A 19084-nucleotide genomic window follows, 5' to 3' on the forward strand; every position below is an offset into this window, starting at 1 on the left:
ACCAGATCCCCCAGCGAATTAATCTTTTGGTAAGATACTGTAGATGTACGTTTAGGAAGGGAAGAGGCGAGTATAAAGCGTCTGCACGTCTATAGGAGCCGCCAGCGTTCATCCCTGGGCTTGCATCCCCTGGCTGTTTGGGACCCACCTCTGCTCCACACTCCAGCTGTCTCACCCCTTTTCCCCGCAGCCCCTTCAGACCTTCACACTTAGTTTGACACAGCCTACGCCATATCTGTTTTTAAATGTCCTGCTAATCTCCGCCACGGTCCTTTAATTTGGTAACCCCTGCCAATTAGTGACCCCTCTGCAACTTTTTCCTGTTTTTCTCGGTGACTTATTTTCACAATGAGCAGCAAGGAAAACACCTTAAAGGAAAAAGAATGTTAGCGTCATTGGAAACCCCGCTCCCGGGAGAGGATACCGCTGCTGCTATTCTGTTTTCGCATTTGCTGATGCAAACAGGGAAACCTCTCTATTCCCTCTCCATTACCTGCGGCTGGGGACTAGGAACTTTCCGCGGCAGAGTCCCCAGCTAGCACCTCGGGACCTGCCGGGCTGTTCTCGCTCTCACACTCACACTCACCCCGGCAGCCCAGGCGCGGGTTCCATCCCGCCCGGCCCGGTTGCTGCGTGACGCGCCTTCTTGACGGCCGGCTTGTCCAATTAGCTCTGACTCGGTGGGTGGTGCTCCTCGGCGATTGGTTGGCAGAATGAGGGCGCTGCGCAAAAACAGAGAAGCGGAGCGCTCGGAGCTCAGAAACTGCCAGCCGAGATCGCAGGCTCTAGGGCTGAGGCAGGAGGAGGAGGGAAGGACTGAAAAGCAGAGAGACAGGTTAGAGGAAAGAAGAGGCTTGGGAAGGAAACAGCAAAAAAGAAACTGCTCATCACAGTTACTGAGAGGCAAACGACGGTGGAGATGGGGACAGAGAGAGGCAAGACTATGACAGCCAAAAAAGACAAATAGAAAGAGGAAAAAATGCCAAGAACATCCATCCGGAGAAATGAAGAGAATGAAAGTTTTATGCTGCAGAGCCATTCTATGCTTTTCCGGCACAAAATTCCCTCGCTGTTTTTAAGCCCTTTTGCATTTGCCAGCCGTTGACAGTAAGAGGCATGTTCAGCGGTGCCAACAGCATCTCCTCTTCCTTCTCCTCTTCCTCTTCATCTTCCTCCTCCTCCTTCTCCTTTTCCTCCTCCTCCTTCTCCTCCCATCAGCGAGAAGACAAACCGAGGACAGTCTTGAAATACCGAAATTTCCTCCTTGGGATTTGCCAGCGCCGCGTTGCGCCAAGACTGTCGGAATAAAGGACGCTGACTATTGTATTATTATTTTATTAATTGGTCAGTGGGAAGATTACAGATGAGGAAAGGGGACGCCTGTCACCCTTCCTTCTCTAAAATCAAAAAATGAGGTTGAATTGGGGGAAACCCTAAAATGAAGCAAAAGAAATAAGATTTGTAAGGACAGAAAGCCACAGGAGCCCCCCCACATAGCGCACTTTTATTTGTATTTTTTATTTGAGATTTTTTTTTTTTTTTTTTCGTGGTGGTGGGGGAGGTGATTGGGTGGCTGACTGGCTGCGGGAAGCTGCTTCCTTTCCCTTTGGAGATGATTGTGCTATTATTCTTTGCCTTGCTCTGGATGGTGGAAGGAGTCTTTTCCCAGCTTCACTACACGGTGCAGGAAGAGCAGGAACATGGCACTTTCGTGGGGAATATCGCTGAAGATCTGGGCTTGGACATTACAAAACTTTCGGCTCGCGGCTTTCAAACGGCGCCCAACTCTCGGACCCCTTACTTGGACCTCAACCTGGAGACCGGGGTGCTGTACGTGAATGAGAAGATTGACCGCGAGCAAATCTGCAAGCAGAGCCCCTCCTGCGTCCTGCACCTGGAGGTCTTCCTGGAGAACCCCTTGGAGCTGTTCCGGGTGGAGATCGAGGTGCTGGACATCAACGACAACCCCCCCTCCTTCCCGGAGCCGGACCTGACCGTAGAGATCTCTGAGAGCGCCACGCCAGGCACCCGCTTCCCCTTGGAGAGCGCTTTCGACCCAGACGTGGGTACCAACTCCTTGCGCGACTACGAGATCACCCCCAACAGCTACTTCTCCCTGGACGTGCAGACCCAGGGGGATGGCAACCGATTCGCCGAGCTGGTGCTGGAGAAGCCTCTGGACCGAGAGCAGCAAGCGGTGCACCGCTACGTGCTGACCGCGGTGGACGGGGGAGGAGGGGGAGGCGGAGATGGAGGAGGAGGCGGCGGCGGGGGAGGGGGCCTGCTCCCCCAGCAGCAGCGCACCGGCACGGCCCTACTCACCATCCGAGTGCTGGACTCCAACGACAATGTGCCCGCCTTCGACCAACCCGTCTACACTGTGTCCCTACCAGAGAACTCGCCGCCGGGTACGCTCGTGATCCAGCTTAACGCCACAGACCCAGATGAGGGCCAGAATGGGGAGGTCGTGTACGCCTTCAGCAGCCACATTTCGCCCCGGGCGCGCGAGCTCTTCGGACTCTCCCCTCGCACCGGCCGGCTGGAGGTGAGCGGCGAGCTAGACTACGAAGAGAGCCCGGTGTACCAAGTGTACGTTCAAGCCAAGGACCTGGGCCCCAACGCCGTGCCTGCGCACTGCAAGGTGATAGTGAGGGTGCTGGATGCTAACGACAACGCGCCGGAGATCAGCTTCAGCACCGTGAAGGAGGCGGTGAGCGAGGGCGCGGCGCCCGGCACGGTGGTGGCCTTGTTCAGCGTAACCGACCGCGACTCCGAGGAGAATGGGCAGGTGCAGTGCGAGCTGCTGGGGGACGTGCCGTTCCGCCTCAAGTCTTCCTTCAAGAACTACTATACCATCGTGACCGAGGCCCCCCTGGACCGAGAGGCGGGGGACTCCTACACCCTGACCGTGGTGGCTCGCGACCGGGGCGAGCCTGCCCTCTCCACCAGTAAGTCCATCCAGGTGCAAGTGTCAGATGTGAACGACAACGCGCCGCGCTTCAGCCAGCCGGTCTACGACGTGTATGTGACCGAGAACAACGTGCCGGGCGCCTACATCTACGCGGTGAGCGCCACAGACCGTGATGAGGGCGCCAACGCCCAGCTAGCCTACTCGATCCTGGAGTGCCAGATCCAGGGCATGAGCGTCTTCACGTACGTGTCCATCAACTCCGAGAACGGCTACCTGTACGCCCTGCGCTCCTTCGACTATGAACAGCTCAAGGACTTCAGCTTCCAAGTGGAAGCGCGGGACGCCGGTAGCCCCCAGGCGCTGGCTGGCAACGCCACGGTCAACATCCTCATCGTGGATCAGAACGACAACGCTCCAGCCATCGTCGCCCCCCTTCCGGGGCGCAACGGGACTCCGGCGCGCGAGGTGCTGCCCCGCTCGGCTGAGCCCGGTTACCTGCTGACCCGCGTGGCCGCGGTGGACGCAGATGACGGCGAGAACGCCCGGCTCACCTACAGCATCGTGAGGGGTAACGAAATGAACCTCTTCCGCATGGATTGGCGCACCGGGGAGCTCCGTACAGCGCGCCGGGTGCCGGCCAAGCGCGACCCCCAGCGGCCTTACGAACTGGTGATCGAGGTGCGCGACCACGGGCAACCTCCCCTGTCGTCCACCGCCACCTTGGTGGTGCAGCTGGTGGATGGCGCTGTCGAGCCCCAGGGCGGGGGCGGGGGCGGTGGCGGGGGGTCAGGAGAGCACCAGCGCCCCAGCCGCTCCGGCGGCGGGGAGACGTCGCTGGACCTCACCCTCATCCTCATCATCGCGCTGGGCTCGGTATCCTTCATCTTCCTTCTGGCCATGATCGTACTTGCAGTGCGGTGCCAGAAAGAGAAAAAGCTGAATATCTACACGTGTCTGGCCAGCGACTGCTGCCTCTGCTGCTGCTGTGGCAGCGGGGGGTCGACCTGCTGCGGCCGCCAAGCCCGGGCGCGCAAGAAGAAACTTAGCAAGTCGGACATCATGCTGGTTCAAAGCTCCAACGTACCCAGTAACCCGGCCCAGGTGCCGGTGGAGGAGTCCGGGGGCTTTGGCTCCCATCACCACAACCAGAATTACTGCTACCAGGTCTGCCTGACCCCCGAGTCCGCCAAAACCGACCTGATGTTCCTTAAGCCCTGCAGCCCATCGCGGAGTACGGACACTGAGCACAACCCCTGCGGGGCCATCGTCACCGGTTACACAGACCAGCAGCCCGACATCATCTCCAACGGAAGCATTTTGTCCAACGAGGTAAGGCTGAAGCGAAAGGACCACCATCTCTCATCTCCTCCATCCGAAAGCCTCCTCTAGCCCGGCCCTTGTATCGCTGGTGCACTGTGTATCTATTTTTAGGATATTAGCTTATTTGTATCTTTGTGGGGGCAGGAAGGGAAAACTGCCTCTCCCACCCCTTCTTGTGTAACTTAAACTTCGTGTCGTCCCTAATTTTCTGCGCTCCACCCTTCCACATTTATTTTCATTGCCCTCCTTTGGTGCTTTGCCACCTTGGACCCTCCTTCTTCCCTCTGGCATCTTTCCTTAAAAATCCCAGTCCCTTCACCCCACCCCACCCCAGTCCTTTCCCTTCTTAGAAAGCTGGGGCCAAAGGAGAAAGTGCCCGAGGGGAGAGGGAAATGCAGGGAGGGACCTTCTGGCACTGGCAAAGGTCTTTTTTTTTTCTCTTTGCATTTGTCCCAAGCATAATAAAGTTAATTGTTTGGCTTTGTTTATCGATGCCTTCAGTCGCGTGTAAAAGTAAGCTATAGATTGTTTAACTTTGCACAGTTGTCTAAACTCGAATGCATGTTTCAGTGATCCTTGTTCTCTGAACTCGGGTTGCAAAAAAAAAAGCCTTCAGTTCTACTCTGGACAGCATTTACAGACGTTCTTGAAGCCCAGCGCCCACACAGTGTGAATTTGAATGAAGTTGCTTTGGCACAAACCCCTGTAAGCGTAAACTCACGGAAAGGCTTCAACAGTCGTTGTCTTACATATTCCTTTTAGCTAATAATCACCTTCTTGCCATCGTTTTTGATGAATCACTGCTGTTGGCTTTCTTCATCAAAGAATTTGGCTTGTCAATTCCGATTTCCTTTTCTAAGATGGAGAAGTGGCAAAGTTGAAAGGAGGGAGGGAGAGGGAGAACAGAGTTGATTTCTGTAAAAGAAAGTTTGGACCGGAAAAGGTGCGTGTGGGGTGGTGGAGGCGGGGAGGAGAATGCAGAGTGTGTTTGGAGCGGGAAAGAATTGGGGTCAGGAGGGAAGCGGGTATCATGAACTCCTTTTTTGGCAGGTTATTTTATTTATTTTGAGTCTTAGATATTATTCATTGACTTTCATGAATATTTGTACAGCTCATTTGTATCTTAAGCACATTTTGAAAATAAACAACAAAATTATTCCATAAAATATCCAACCTTTTTGCTTATTGAGCGTGCTGTTTTTCTTGTGTCAACCAGTATGCACCTAAACACTTTTTTAGGCCACTGAAAGGAAGACTGCAGCATATTCTAGGTTGACTCTATTGGAGACAATTGTTTATGAGGGCCAGCTATGAGGTTATTTGCATTCTCTCCTTAAAACGCACACACACACACATTTAAAATTGGCCTTTTATTTGTGTATTTTTTTAACCTTTACTGAAAATCTAGATATGCAAAATCTGCATATCTTCTTGCCTTTACTAGCACTAGTCTTTATAATAACTAGTCTGAGATCTTAGAACAGCTTAGAAATTCCTTAAAAATGTACACAATTACTTAAGCTAGAAATAGTTACTAACCTCAAAATCAGACTGTTAGGTAAACCCATAGCGTTCGAATGCTCTTGATTTATTTATTTTTTTTCTAGAATAAACATCAGCGAGCAGAGCTCAGCTATCTAGTTGACAGACCTCGCCGAGTTAACAGGTATGGACTCCTTTTTTTTTTTCCCTAGCTTGGTGTATAGACAAATTGCGACCTACTAAAAGTAGGAATTAGGTATATTATTCAATATCAAAATAGAAAATGATAAAGTATTTCCAATTAGGACAGGACATAAATATTGATTATATTAGGTTTTCTAGACAATAAATTAAAAAATATTGGTGTGTTTCTTTTATATACAACCACTAAGTATATTTGAATATTTTGTCAGTTTACACTCTTACACTGCTTCTGATAATCTTCCTAACTATTCCAGACATATACATATATATCTGTCCTATGACAGTGATATAAACATATGCTCAGCTCTAATCATAGAATAATGATTGAGCTTTACATGCCTTAAGGGCTCAAACTGACCGCAGATGCTCAGGGTTGGAGAGTTAGGCTTAAGGTTTTAAAAACTGGCTTTAAGCAGAAATCAAGAGCTATAAGCATCTGCAGCACCATAGGTGACCATGTGGTGGCAGAAGAATGTTTTCTGTGTTTCTTCAATCTTTTTTATTCTAATATTCACATTTTTGTACTTCTAGTTCTGCATTCCAGGAAGCCGACATAGTAAGCTCTAAGGACAGTGGTCATGGAGACAGTGAACAGGGAGATAGTGATCATGACGCCACCAACCGCGGCCAGTCAGCTGGTAAGTGTGATTAAAGGGCGATGCTGACTTTTATAGTGGATTTTTAAAAAATAAATCCTCAGAGGATGATGTTTTAGGTAGTTTTCAGTGTTAGTAAACCTACAGAAAACTGGTGTCATCCTATGTTGACAATTGTATACTCAAAGGGACTTGTAATACAGTCTAATGTTCCTTTAGAGAATGAAAGTTAGAAATTCATTGTGGAATACGTGAGACCATGAAACATTTCTTTTATATGTCGTGTTCTTTCCGGGAATTATATTGCGTACAAAGGACATAGATTGCTCACCTGGTCCAGTCCCCAGTCTTCAGTCAATTAAGCTATTATTAGACTTGCTTATGGATGAAATAACAGAAGATGAATGAAATTGGTTGACCTGTACAAGGTCACAAGAGGAAAAGTGAATGACTGGGAAGCAAAATCCAAATTTTCTCATTTCCAGAGCAATGCATTTTACATACCACTGAACACTGATGAGAGAAGGAATGGTGATTAAAAGTCATGAATAGATTGAAAGCAGGATTTCCAAATCTGGGTTCTTAGGCTTCAGGACATTAGTAAACACTTGATAATGTGCATTTTCTGAGGCATTCCTCATATTTTCAACAGAATCTATGTTCAAAAGTTGACCTCTGGGTGTATTTGCTTGTAAGCTTGAAGGTATTCCCTGGTGGGAGTTACAATGTGATACATATTTTTTACTTTGTTTTACTTTATTTTTCTCCTGTATACATGTCCCCTTTAAGTTTTATAGAATCCTGATAACTCTAGTTACTAACAATTAAAGAAAACACTGAAAAGAAATAAAATATGTACCTTAAAATAATGAAAACAATTTTGCAAGGTTTGGATTTTCTTTCTACTTTGTTTGCATTTCAACCATGAAGGATGCTTTTTGAATTTCTTTTAAACTTTTTCTCTTTCAACTGAGTTTTGCGTTCATCTGACACATGAAGCAATGCAAAGGCAAGCTAACTTGTGTCACTTCTAAAAAGTGCCTGTCCTTGGACTGTGTGGAGGTCCAACTTCATTCACTTGAGCTTTAAGCTCTATTTTGGTTAGTGATTAAGCCATGGGGAGATAGGGTTCTCCTTTTCAAGGTAACTGATCCTCGAGAGCACCCATTCCTTAACACACTGCATGGACCTCTGAAAGATGTTGAGGCACTGTGTCAAAGGGCAGTACCCGCCCCACCGTCGCCTGGCAGCAGTGGTGGCTACTGGCCTCACTTGGCTCATGTGTGGTGTGTCTGAGGCTGCCTTGGCCTTGGGAAACACAGGCAGGAGGAGGGAGAGAAAAGACTGCTCAAGGGTCTCTTTATATTGCTGCAAGTCATTAATATGCAGACCTAATGAGACTTGAGAACTGCCAAGAATCCCCGGAGGTCCCTGCCCCTTGCGGGCCTTCACGCTAAGTGAACAGAGCATCTATTTAGTGTCTGGGAACCTGACAACAAACCAGATCTTGCCAGAAGTTTATATTTGAGTACAAAGTCCCTTTCATTTTTGGCCTATATATGACATATGATTTATTGTTATCTTTTAAAAGGTGTACGTTTGGAATTGCTCATTCCTATTCTTTTTTTCAGTTTCTGATTTCATAGTCAGCCTTTTAAAGCTTTGGAAACAAAATGTTTAACATTAAAAAAAGAAAATCCCCCACTGCATGTTTCCTTGGGTGTATTTTATTCCTTTCCCACTCCCCCTTACTTTTTTTTTTTTTCTGTAGCACTCCAGTCTCAATGAACATTTCAATTAGTTTAGTTCCTTAGACATAATGAGCCATAATAACTTAACTGAAGAAAGAGAAAGGAATAAACATCTGCAAAAAGTGCTAAATTTGGAAGATGGATGGGAATATGTTCTTATCAATGTGCCTTCCCAGCAGCTCTTTTATTTCACAAGCACTCAATGTTGCCATTTTGGTAATATTACTTACAAATTATTTGAGATGTCAAAACATTTGAAAATGTTAAATGCTAAATTGTATTTGGAAAACATGTTTAAAAGCGGGGTAGTTTTCATTTTTCTTATCAAAATGGCAAATTCTGTTTTTCTGTCCTTAGATTTTTAACATGTAAAAGTATTACAGAGTTAACAATCTGTGGAACTATTTCATTAGCATTTATAAGGTTGCCACAACATATGGGCGCAATGATAGCTGTTTTTGAATTGTATTAACACACTTGTATTAAGAAATAATTACACATTTTTGTGCTGAATTGCAGTCAGATTTAATGTATCTAGTTTTATTGTTAAAATGATTTTGCATTGTTTACCTTTTAAAGTATAAAACCCTAAATGCAGAGAATTAAGATGCCTTTACTTAATGACTTTTTTCCAGTCCATTCTTTGTTGTGTACTATAAACTTCACACCAAGTGGTTAGAGTATTTCCTAAAAGTTAAGCCTATCTCAGGCAAACAGGTACATCTGCTTTATTTCCTTGTACAACGAGGTATTGATGATCTTCCAATTTTGCGATATTTAGAGAATATTCTTCATAGCACATCTGTTTCCAGGTTTAGGATATGGAAAACTTTTGAGCTAATAAGCAAATCCCACTCAGCTTTAGGTTTTAAAGGGGAAAGTTCGACTATCATGGAAAAACAACACTGAAAAGATATGAATTCTGAATTCTCTAGTTTGTATCTCATTGCATGTTACATAGTATACACTGTCTAGCTTAGTTCTTCACCTGTTTAAACTTCCTAAGTCTTTATTTGTTCCCACTTTCATTTTCTATGTTAACATTAATTTGTATTTATTTATTTGGATATGCCTTCCGTTTATTCTTCTATGAATAGTTTTCTTTTTTGTTCTTTCACCCTCCTCCCTACTTGCTTTTCTCCTCTCTAAGCCATTTGCAGTCACCAATCTTGTTCATAGAAGGGCTTTAAACACGGAGGCAGCTGCACAGAGAATCACATAAGCTTTTTCAGTTTTCCACTGCACCTGGCTCCATGTGTGGAATTCTTCGACGTGACCACTGGTCTGTGGCACTTTCTTTCTATAGGCTTGTCAAGGTGCTTTCCGTTTATTTCACTGCACTATTGATGTATTGGGTAGGTATGGCAGAAGTCCAAGGAGATGTGGTAAATGCTTGTATAAACCATCACAAGGGGAGAAACTGATTAATCACAGCGTAAATAGCCAAAAAAAAAAAAAAAAAAAAAAAGCCGAAATGAACTTAAAACTAGTACATGTTCCATTTTATAATACCATTAGATTAAAAGATAGATTTTTTGGTCTGATTTAAATACTGATACAACATTTTTAGCTGTATAGTCTTAAACATTTTAGTATTATTGGAGGTAGATCTAAGATCTATTTAGCTGTAAGTAGTTGTTTTTTCCCCCCCATTTATTAAGTACTTACAATGTGCACACTAAGATTAAATTTGAATTTATTTTTAATAATTGACCTTTTTAAAATGTATATTGAAGAAGAAAACCCTCATAAGTTAATATTACTTGTTATAGTCTACCTGAACATTTTCAAATTTCTCTTCTTCTAAATTTTTTTTTTATTTAAAAGACAGCTTAGCTTCTAAATGTATTTTATTTCTTTACTAATTATTATGAGACTTGTACATGACACATGTTCAAAACTTGAGTATAAATTTAAAAAGTGATTTATATTGTCAGTGTTTTCATACTAGTAGATAAACATAAATCATGAAATAAATTAAGCCATTGTACAACTACTGCAATATCAATAAGAATTTTCAGCCTATCATAAAGTTAAAAATTTCCCTTTCTCAACTCCAAAAAGAATTTAGATACTGGTAATTAACTTCTGGCTTTACAAATAAGGTGAATTTATACCATAATCTGAATAAGCAAAAGCTTTTTTTCTTTTTCACCAGGTTTCTGGTGAAAATATGAGCTACAACTAGGTAATGCAGAGACATTTACAATTGAAAAAGATATAAGACAAATATTAAGAGAAAATGGAGAAAAATATAAACATATTAAAATATGTTAGGTAGTGAGAAAATTTTGATCTGCATGTTTTGATTTTTTCATAGATGAATTATGTTGTAAAATCTCTGCTCCCAAACCAAACCAAAAACTACAGAAATTTTGGTGATTATTGTTAATATCTCTAATTTATCCAGTGTTAAATAATTAAAAGAAGACTTAAAATTTCCTCAAAAACATGTGTGCTGATTTTTTAACTAATTTATCATATTTGGGGAAAAATACATTTTTTGAAGGCTTGTTACATGAGAAAGGTCCATGTAATTTTACTGTATTGAATTCATCAGAAAACAGAACAAATTGACTATAATTACATTTTTGAAATTACAGTTTGTTCTCAGTGGTAATATCACAGCCTCTGACTATAAGGGATCAAGTTACTTGCTAGTGTAAAAAGATGTATTTTAAAATTTGTCTAAATATATCTCTATATAACAGGCAGTCTATCACTTCAGCTGTCGTGCCATGTAGAACAGACCATTTCTAAGAAGTGGAAAAAAAATAAATTGCAAGAAATTGCAAATAAAATCTGTATGTTGAAATGTTTCTTAGGAATTACCAAAACCTCATAACTCAGGTGTAGCCTGTAGTTTTCTGCTACACAAGTCTCACAGGTTCTAAAATAAGGGCATTTGAATGAGAAAAAAAAAAAATGACAGTTGAAGTTATTTTCTCTTGGGCCTGCAACTTGAGATGTTAAAAATTTCCAAAGCAATGTGAAAGATACGCATTTTTAAATGTCCCATGTACAGAAATACTTGGCATTCCGGTCCTTTGTGCATTGACCGCCACAAAACTTAAACACGCCTCTGCTTGTCTGGTCATTAAAATAATATACTTAATGGGGACTAGTGATATACGAAAAAAGATAAAGTCATTTTCATCTTTCAGTGGCTCCCTAAGGTGAGGCCAGGTAATGGGCACAATTTATTTGGCTCTCAAACTATACATTTGAGATGAAAAAAAATTTTTTTTTCAATGAATACTTCTAAAACTTATTTGAAATTTATTGATATACTTTTTATGTGATTAAAAAATTTATTTCTACTTCTGACATTTTCCTCATGAGAAATTAGTACACTTGTTTTGTCGGTAAAACATGTGAAACATATTCATGCCATCTTCCCTCTCTTTGTAGTTTACATAAAGCTGTGTTATCACTATGGGGATCCCACTTTAAAATGAGTAGCTCATAAATTTATGAGGAACATTATGTACAAGTGTTGTTCCCCTTTCAGGCAGGTAACACTGTTTATCCAACAGAAAACTTTATCAGGTTTCTCGCTTTTCTTGTTATGCACATGATAATTTTTTTGTACAGGTTTTCAAGTCAGAGAACTTTATTTCATCATCTAAGGGAATTTTAACTAGCGTCTAATAAGTCAAAGAGGCAGAAAACCATACACTTCAAGAGAAGAAATTTAGCACAATTGAATATCAACTAGCCACGAAAACAAGTTCTAATAAAAGTACCTTCTAACATCTCATAAAAGTACCTTCTAACATCTCCTAAAAGTACCTTCAAATATCTTAAAGATAATGCAGAGAATAGATCATTAAGTTTTTTCTGTGTGATTATCATATTCAGAATTATAAGAATTCTTGGGTACAGTGCTCAAAAAGATGTGAAATAATATTAATGGTCTCATGAGGTGTATTTGAAAGGGTTTTATCAGTTATGTGATGAAAATTGTATTAATTCCAAATTTTGCATTAGTACCCATCTTTATCAGGATCTGGTAATATAATTCTATCTTAATATTTGAATTTTTCCATCAACTTCAAATTTAATATGATATAAATGTATTTTTAAAATAATTGCTCATAATTGACTTTTAATGGTACTTCCATCTATCAAAAAGACCTTTTATTCCTTATCACACTATAAATTGGGAGTGTTTAGAGTACAGTGCATCAAAATACAGATCTCTCTGGTTCTATAGCTTCTAGTTACCTGCCGTGTCAGTGTGCATCCGGGATATTCTTCTTCCCTTCCTCTTTTCTTTTCCCGCTAATACCTATCTCCTTATAGGAATAGGATAATTTAACTTCCCTGGTGTCTAGAAAATAGTTGACCTGTTTTACTTGCTGATCTTAGTCTGATTCCTTATCCCAGCTTCAACTCACATTTATGTTCCTCAATAATGCACTGATCAGTGATTTACTTCTGGGTTTATGCATGACAATTATCAATAGATTATTATAATCGAAGTCAGATTTAGTATTGTACATGCTGCCGCTGCTGCTATTTAATCGCTAAATCCTGTGAGACTCAGTATGACCCCATGCACTGTAGCCTGCCAGGCTCCTCTGCCCATGCCTCTTGCCTAGGATTTCCCAGGCAAGAAAGCTGGAGTGAGTTGCCATTTCCTTCTCTAGAAGATCTCAGTGCAAGGATCAAACTCCCCTCTCTTGCATCTCCTGCGTGGCAGGCAGATTCTTTACCAATGAGCCACCTGGAAAGCCCCAGCATTATACACAGTTTAATTTAAAATTTAAAAAGTCATTATAACATGAGATTAATATATGATAAGAAGTTTGGTGTTATTTCTTTAAACAATTTACATAATTAATTGTTTTAAACTCCAAAATACTTGAGGATAATCTGGTGGCTTAGTAATTATGAAAAATTGATTTATTTGTATTATATAAAGAGCTGTTAAAATATGCACATAAAAAATAAATGATTGTGTGTCAGGATTTTACAAACTGAAACTTGCTCAAGAGCTCAAATCACTCATAATATTTATAGAAGAAACAATCAAGTGTTTTCATTACACTCTCTTGATTAAAAAAATAATCCGTGGTTTTTCCACAACAGGCATTTCATGCATTTGAGAGTTTCTGGCATACGGAATAATCACTCTTTGGTTATTTCTAATTGATCCTATTTTTAAACATATTTAATAAATGCATTGCTCTGTCTAGAAACACATTAAAATGTGATTTTTATTTGTGTGCTTTCTTTTCTTACATAACGCTAGTTATTAAATTGAATAACAGATAGTATTCTGTAGTGCTCCAAAATGATATTTTGCTTAAAAGACTGAGTGAGCTTTCTTGGGTCATAAATATCATGTTTAATATTCTTGTCAGCCTACAGGAGACAATGAAACTTGAAGATGTCATTTGAAATCTTGGTATTCTAGGATCAGTAAGCAAACATTTCTGTGTTGTCTGGGACAAGTGTTTTCCAATATAGAACAAGTAATAAGGTATTCGTCAATAGCGCCTGTAGCTGACTCACCTTGCACTTGGTTACCTTGGTTTCACTAATTACAGTCATTTGTTCTGGGCTGGTCTAAGTGCTAAATGATAAGCAGTTTGTAGTAATATGGACTACAAGAGTGTCACTGAAAAATAACTTGTAGGAAGTCATTTTCTAAGAACCTAAAAAAGCATGCTCTTGGCCACTTTTGTTTTATTCTTATTATTTATTGGTATATCGATATATATGCCATGTTTCTGTTGAATTTCACTTTTTATTTCATGTCTAGATCTTATTATCTAAGTATCATCACTCACGCTTCCCATATTTCTTCCATTTTTGTCTCTAAGGAAAAAAAATATGACTTATCATCATTAGAAATTACAGGTAATGAAGGCTTTCCACTTGGGTTTTATTTTTTCTGTTACGAATTTCAGAGATTTTCTTTTTTTTTTTTTTTTAAATATTCATTCTCACTATTTTCCAATTATTTAAATAATTTAGAGTGAATATTTTCCTTCAACATCCTGACCAGTTTAGAAACATGTATCTCAGAGCCCTGTTTGCCAAGAGTCCTACCCTTTACCAAATAATAAAGCGATTTGGGGCTCCTGTCAGGTTAACACAAGAAAACTCTGTTAAGATACCTTTACCCATTACTCTTTACATCGCCTGTAATTTTGCACTTCTAAGCTGGGAAGATTCTCTGGAGGAGGGTATGGCAACCCACTCCAGTATTCTTGCCTGGAGAATCTCATGGACAGAGGAGCCTGGTGGGCTGCAATTCATAGGGTCGCAAGGAGTCGGACACAACTGAGCAATTGAGTGCATACACAAGCAGCTGGTCGTGTTGATGAAGCCTCCATCCAAAGCTTCTCTTTTCTGCTCACAGGTATGGATCTCTTCTCCAACTGCACCGAGGAATGTAAAGCACTTGGCCACTCAGATCGGTGCTGGATGCCCTCCTTTGTCCCTTCTGATGGACGCCAGGCTGCTGATTATCGTAGCAATCTGCATGTTCCTGGCATGGACTCTGTTCCAGACACGGAAGTGTTTGAAACTCCAGAAGCCCAGCCCGGGGCGGAGAGGTCCTTCTCCACCTTCGGCAAAGAGAAGGCCCTTCACAGCACCCTGGAGAGGAAGGAACTGGATGGACTGCTGTCTAATACACGAGCGCCTTACAAACCACCATATTTGAGTAAGTATTATATAAAAGGCTGTATCAAAGTCTTCCCTTTCAGGAAATAAAGTTCAACATGCCATTCTGCTTCGTAAAAATAGAATTCAGGTTGTTTTCGAAAACAAAGATAAAAGTGACTCCGGGATGCAGGCAGCGCTTTACAATACAAAAATGAATATACTTAACAGGAAGACAGGTTCCTGGGTTAGTAGATTAAATCAAACATAACTTCTGATGTTGTTGAAAACATTTTTCAAATGATCTTCATATTTCCTTTGAATATTGCTCACATGTTTACTTGATTTCCATGTGTTTTGAAGGGCTTAAGTAAGGTGGAAAAACATCTCTTGACACAATTCACAGAGAAATTTTGTTTTCTTATTGATACCAGCATTATTGCTTAGTCATCCTTTCCCCATAAAGACATTAAACATGTTAGGCTAAGTTCAGAGTACATTGAAGCCATCAGTTTGATAATTTTGCGTAGTTTAGTAATATGTTGGCATGGATTCAAGTCACTTATCAGAATCAGAGGAACTACATGATGAAAGCATATCAATACAGCAATATTATTCATTTATTTACAACAATAGGTTCTTCTTCTAATATTGAGACTTTGATAATTATACTTAGCTCTTTTGATTTGGGGACCCTAGTCTCTAAGTGGATTATTTTATACAACCAGTTGAATAACAAATGCTTTAGGATTATTTAGTATATTTTATTTGAGGGTCTTTGTAAGGAAATTATTCCATTTATTCTCTGCTATAGAGGAATCTTTACTTTTTAGTTAATAGTTAAATACCACTGATGATTCAATATTTTGATCAAACCATGTCAACTAATATTTGATAAGAATGTAAATTATAAAAACTCAATCAAAAGATGATTTTTATCTTGTACAGCAAATCCAATGTACATGTCATTTTCTTACTTTCATCCTCCAGTGCAAGAAATAAAAATAATGGAACTATAAATTAGAAACAAAAATGAGCCACTGCAGATATATCATTTCTTTTATGACTTATGAAGTGGGATGAAAAAAATACTTAAATGGAAGAAAAAACTAGAAGAATTTAGCCCTTTTATGTAAATATGAAAGTCATGGATTAAATACATGGAGGATAAGGATATGACTACAACTCTGGATATTGATAATAAGAGTTAGTTATTATCTTACGATTAAAAATGTGAACCTGCCATTGAATACATGCATTCTGATAGCAACAATGATCAAATTGTGTATTTAGAAGGATTGCATTCAGTTTTTCAAATTACTTAGGAATACCATTACCCCAGAGTGACATAGTATATTAGCATTTCAGAACCAAATAATTATTCCTCTCTATAAATTATTGATATTTGTTTTGCTTCATTTTATAGAGTTATGAAATATGAGGGCACAAATACTGAAAAAAAGTATTTTGTTGAACTAACAAAATCTCTTACAGATGTAATTTGGATGCTAAAGTCCTAATGTTTAACTTACACGTCCACATACACTATGATTTAAAGCAGCTCAAATTCAAATTTTAATAAATAAGGACAATGATTCACTCTTTGACCCTCAAACTAAATTCTGGATTTAAAATTTTACTTACCAAAGTTTTCCAAATTTAAAACAACATATTCTCACTAGTGTTTCACTTAAACTAAGAATATATACTACAGAAATATATTACCAGTAATGTCAAGGCAAAAATTCAAAGTGTATATGATTCAGAGTAATTCAAATGTGTATTTCTAAATAAATATATAATATTTTCTGTTAGCATATATTAACTGGTAATTCTACATTAAATATAGTGAGAAATCAGTTCACCCTCTTTAACTCTGAGTGAATACCAACCTTGATGAAGTTTCATTTACATTATAGAACTGAAATTTTGAACATCTATAAAAGTCTTTCTCTACTGACTAGTTTTTCTTTTTAATTTTAAAAATCATGGTAACATTTTTTGTTGATAAAAATTTTAATGCTGCATATATTATAATGCCAGTGTCTCTACTTTGGGAGTCTAGTATTTTCACTTAGATTTCAGGGATTATGAAATATGTTATCAGTTATATGTGCTGCTAGAAATCAAAGAATGCATGTATTATTTTACTAGGAAAATTAAGATTTTTTTGCATATTATCCAGATGTGTATTATAATCAATTAATTTTGAATAACAATTTATGTCTTCTGTTTTAGTCAGCTCAGCTCACATTGCTCAAAATTTAGGGTTTGGGGTAAAGTGTGCCCAGGATGAAAAAGAAGCAGAAAATTAGCTATTTTGCTGTTTTTGCTTATACTCTCCTCAGTTCTTCATATAACTTTAGTGATATCTGAACTTTTTTTAACTTCCAGTGTTTAATGTCATCTTAGATACACAGTTATCTTTAAAATTACTTTGTGCCTCTGACTTAATAAGAATAGTCAATTTTATGTTAATCTAACCATACAAACTAAATCAGAACCATCCATTCCTGGCTATTTTGCCCCCAAATTCACATAGTGGTAGCTGTTAATATGTGTATCATTTATCATCAGGAATGGAAATATTCTCATCTTCTAAATTGAAAAGTGCGTCCCTTATGTTACTAAAGAAACTAAAAATTAGCATTAAATACCTTTTTTAAAATCAGAGTGTTTAAATAATTCTTGAGAAAGCAGTTTTACTTTTGCTAAATACACATTTAGTTTTTAAATGAACATAATGTACATTTTGATGTTAAAAAAAAGTAGCTGTATATTTACTTTTGTGAAGCCCTAAAAAAAGCCTTATGAGGCTAGTACTATCATTTACAAATAATCCCAGGGAAATGGTGATAAGCTTAATAATACAAATGAGGTCATTGTCTGCACCCAAGAACTTTCCATTTCTACACCTCTGATTGCTAGAGTTAAAATTACAAATTGGAGGAAAACAACTTTTACACAAAGTGTGTATATACATGTTTAAAAAATATACTTTGTGTTTCTAAAAAACTACCTGTATTCAATTTTATTTCCTCCTTTTTCAATGTATAAGAAAAGATCCATGAAGAGTATATATAATGCACTTAATGAAATGGAACTTACTTTAATCAGGAGTAACTTTGAACATATCTGTTAATACTTAACATCATTAGTCATGAGCTCTTTACGAGCATGCCTTCTCTTATTTTCGTTATGTTGTAGATTTCTAATACTCTAGTAAGGATCAAAGGAATACACTGAAAGATTGAGAAAATAAATTTAAACATGTAGAGTATGGTCATACAGTGTTTAGATTTTAATCTTAAAATGTTAATAAATTTTAGCTTAGCTTTACCTTTAATTTTTACTAGAACAATAAAAAATATTAAAATATAACTTTAACTTTTAATAAAAGTTAATCATTGTTTTCAACACTTGCTAAAATGAAATAAAAATATTCTCTGGAGTTTAAAATTCCTTATATTCTTTCATATGGAAGTCAATAATTTCTTTAAAACTATAGACATGTTATTTAAAAATAACATGTGTTTCAAGTGACATGGTAAGTTAAACATAAACTAATCTAGATAGTCCAAGCAAATAAGGAACATAAAAATAATTTAAGTTCAAGAATATAACTGGAAAAAGTTATATCATTAATGTAATTTAGAAAAGCCCAATATTTAAAATAATATATTTAATATTGGGGACTTCCCTGGTGGCTCCGACGGTAGAGTCTGCATGGAGTGCGCAAGACCCAGGTTCGATCCCTGGGTTGGGAAAATCCCCTGGAGAAAGAAATGGCAACCCACTTCAGTATTCTTGACTGGAGAGTCCCCATGGACAGAGGAGCCTCAGTTCAGTTCAGTTCAGTCGCTTAGTCTTGTCCGACTCCTTGCAACCCCATGGACTGCAGCACTCTAGGCGTCCCTGTCCATCACCAGCTCCCGGAGTTTTATTCAAACTCATGTTCATTGAGGCAGTGATGCCATCCAACCATGTCATCCTCTGTCTTCCCCTTCTCCTCCCACCTTCAATCCTTCCTAGCATCAGGGTCTTTTCAAGTGAATCAGAGGAGCCTGGCAGGCTACAAAGAGAAGTCGCAAAGAGTCGGACACGACTGAGCGACTTCACTTTCATTTCATATTATTTTTGTAATCTTTCTTGCTCATGATTTTGGCTTCACATTTTGACATTATCTCTCCAGATTTTTTTTT

At 39.5% G+C, this 19084-nt stretch overlaps 1 protein-coding gene across 1 annotated transcript in view; it reads left to right on the top strand.

Annotated features, from left to right (window-relative positions):
* Positions 1 to 783: 783 nt before the first annotated feature.
* PCDH10 (protocadherin 10) overlaps positions 784 to 19084 on the top strand; it is a 41749-nt gene continuing 23448 nt past the window's right edge. Inside the window, exons 1-4 of the mRNA XM_061140892.1 lie at positions 784 to 4240; positions 5839 to 5897; positions 6449 to 6555; positions 14638 to 14943. Of these exons, the coding sequence (XP_060996875.1) occupies positions 1613 to 4240; positions 5839 to 5897; positions 6449 to 6555; positions 14638 to 14943 (3100 nt within the window). The 5' untranslated portion in view covers positions 784 to 1612. The remainder of the gene's footprint in view (positions 4241 to 5838; positions 5898 to 6448; positions 6556 to 14637; positions 14944 to 19084) is intronic.

This window comes from Dama dama, chromosome 5 (assembly GCF_033118175.1).
Source record: "Dama dama isolate Ldn47 chromosome 5, ASM3311817v1, whole genome shotgun sequence".
Lineage (NCBI taxonomy): Eukaryota > Metazoa > Chordata > Mammalia > Artiodactyla > Cervidae > Dama > Dama dama.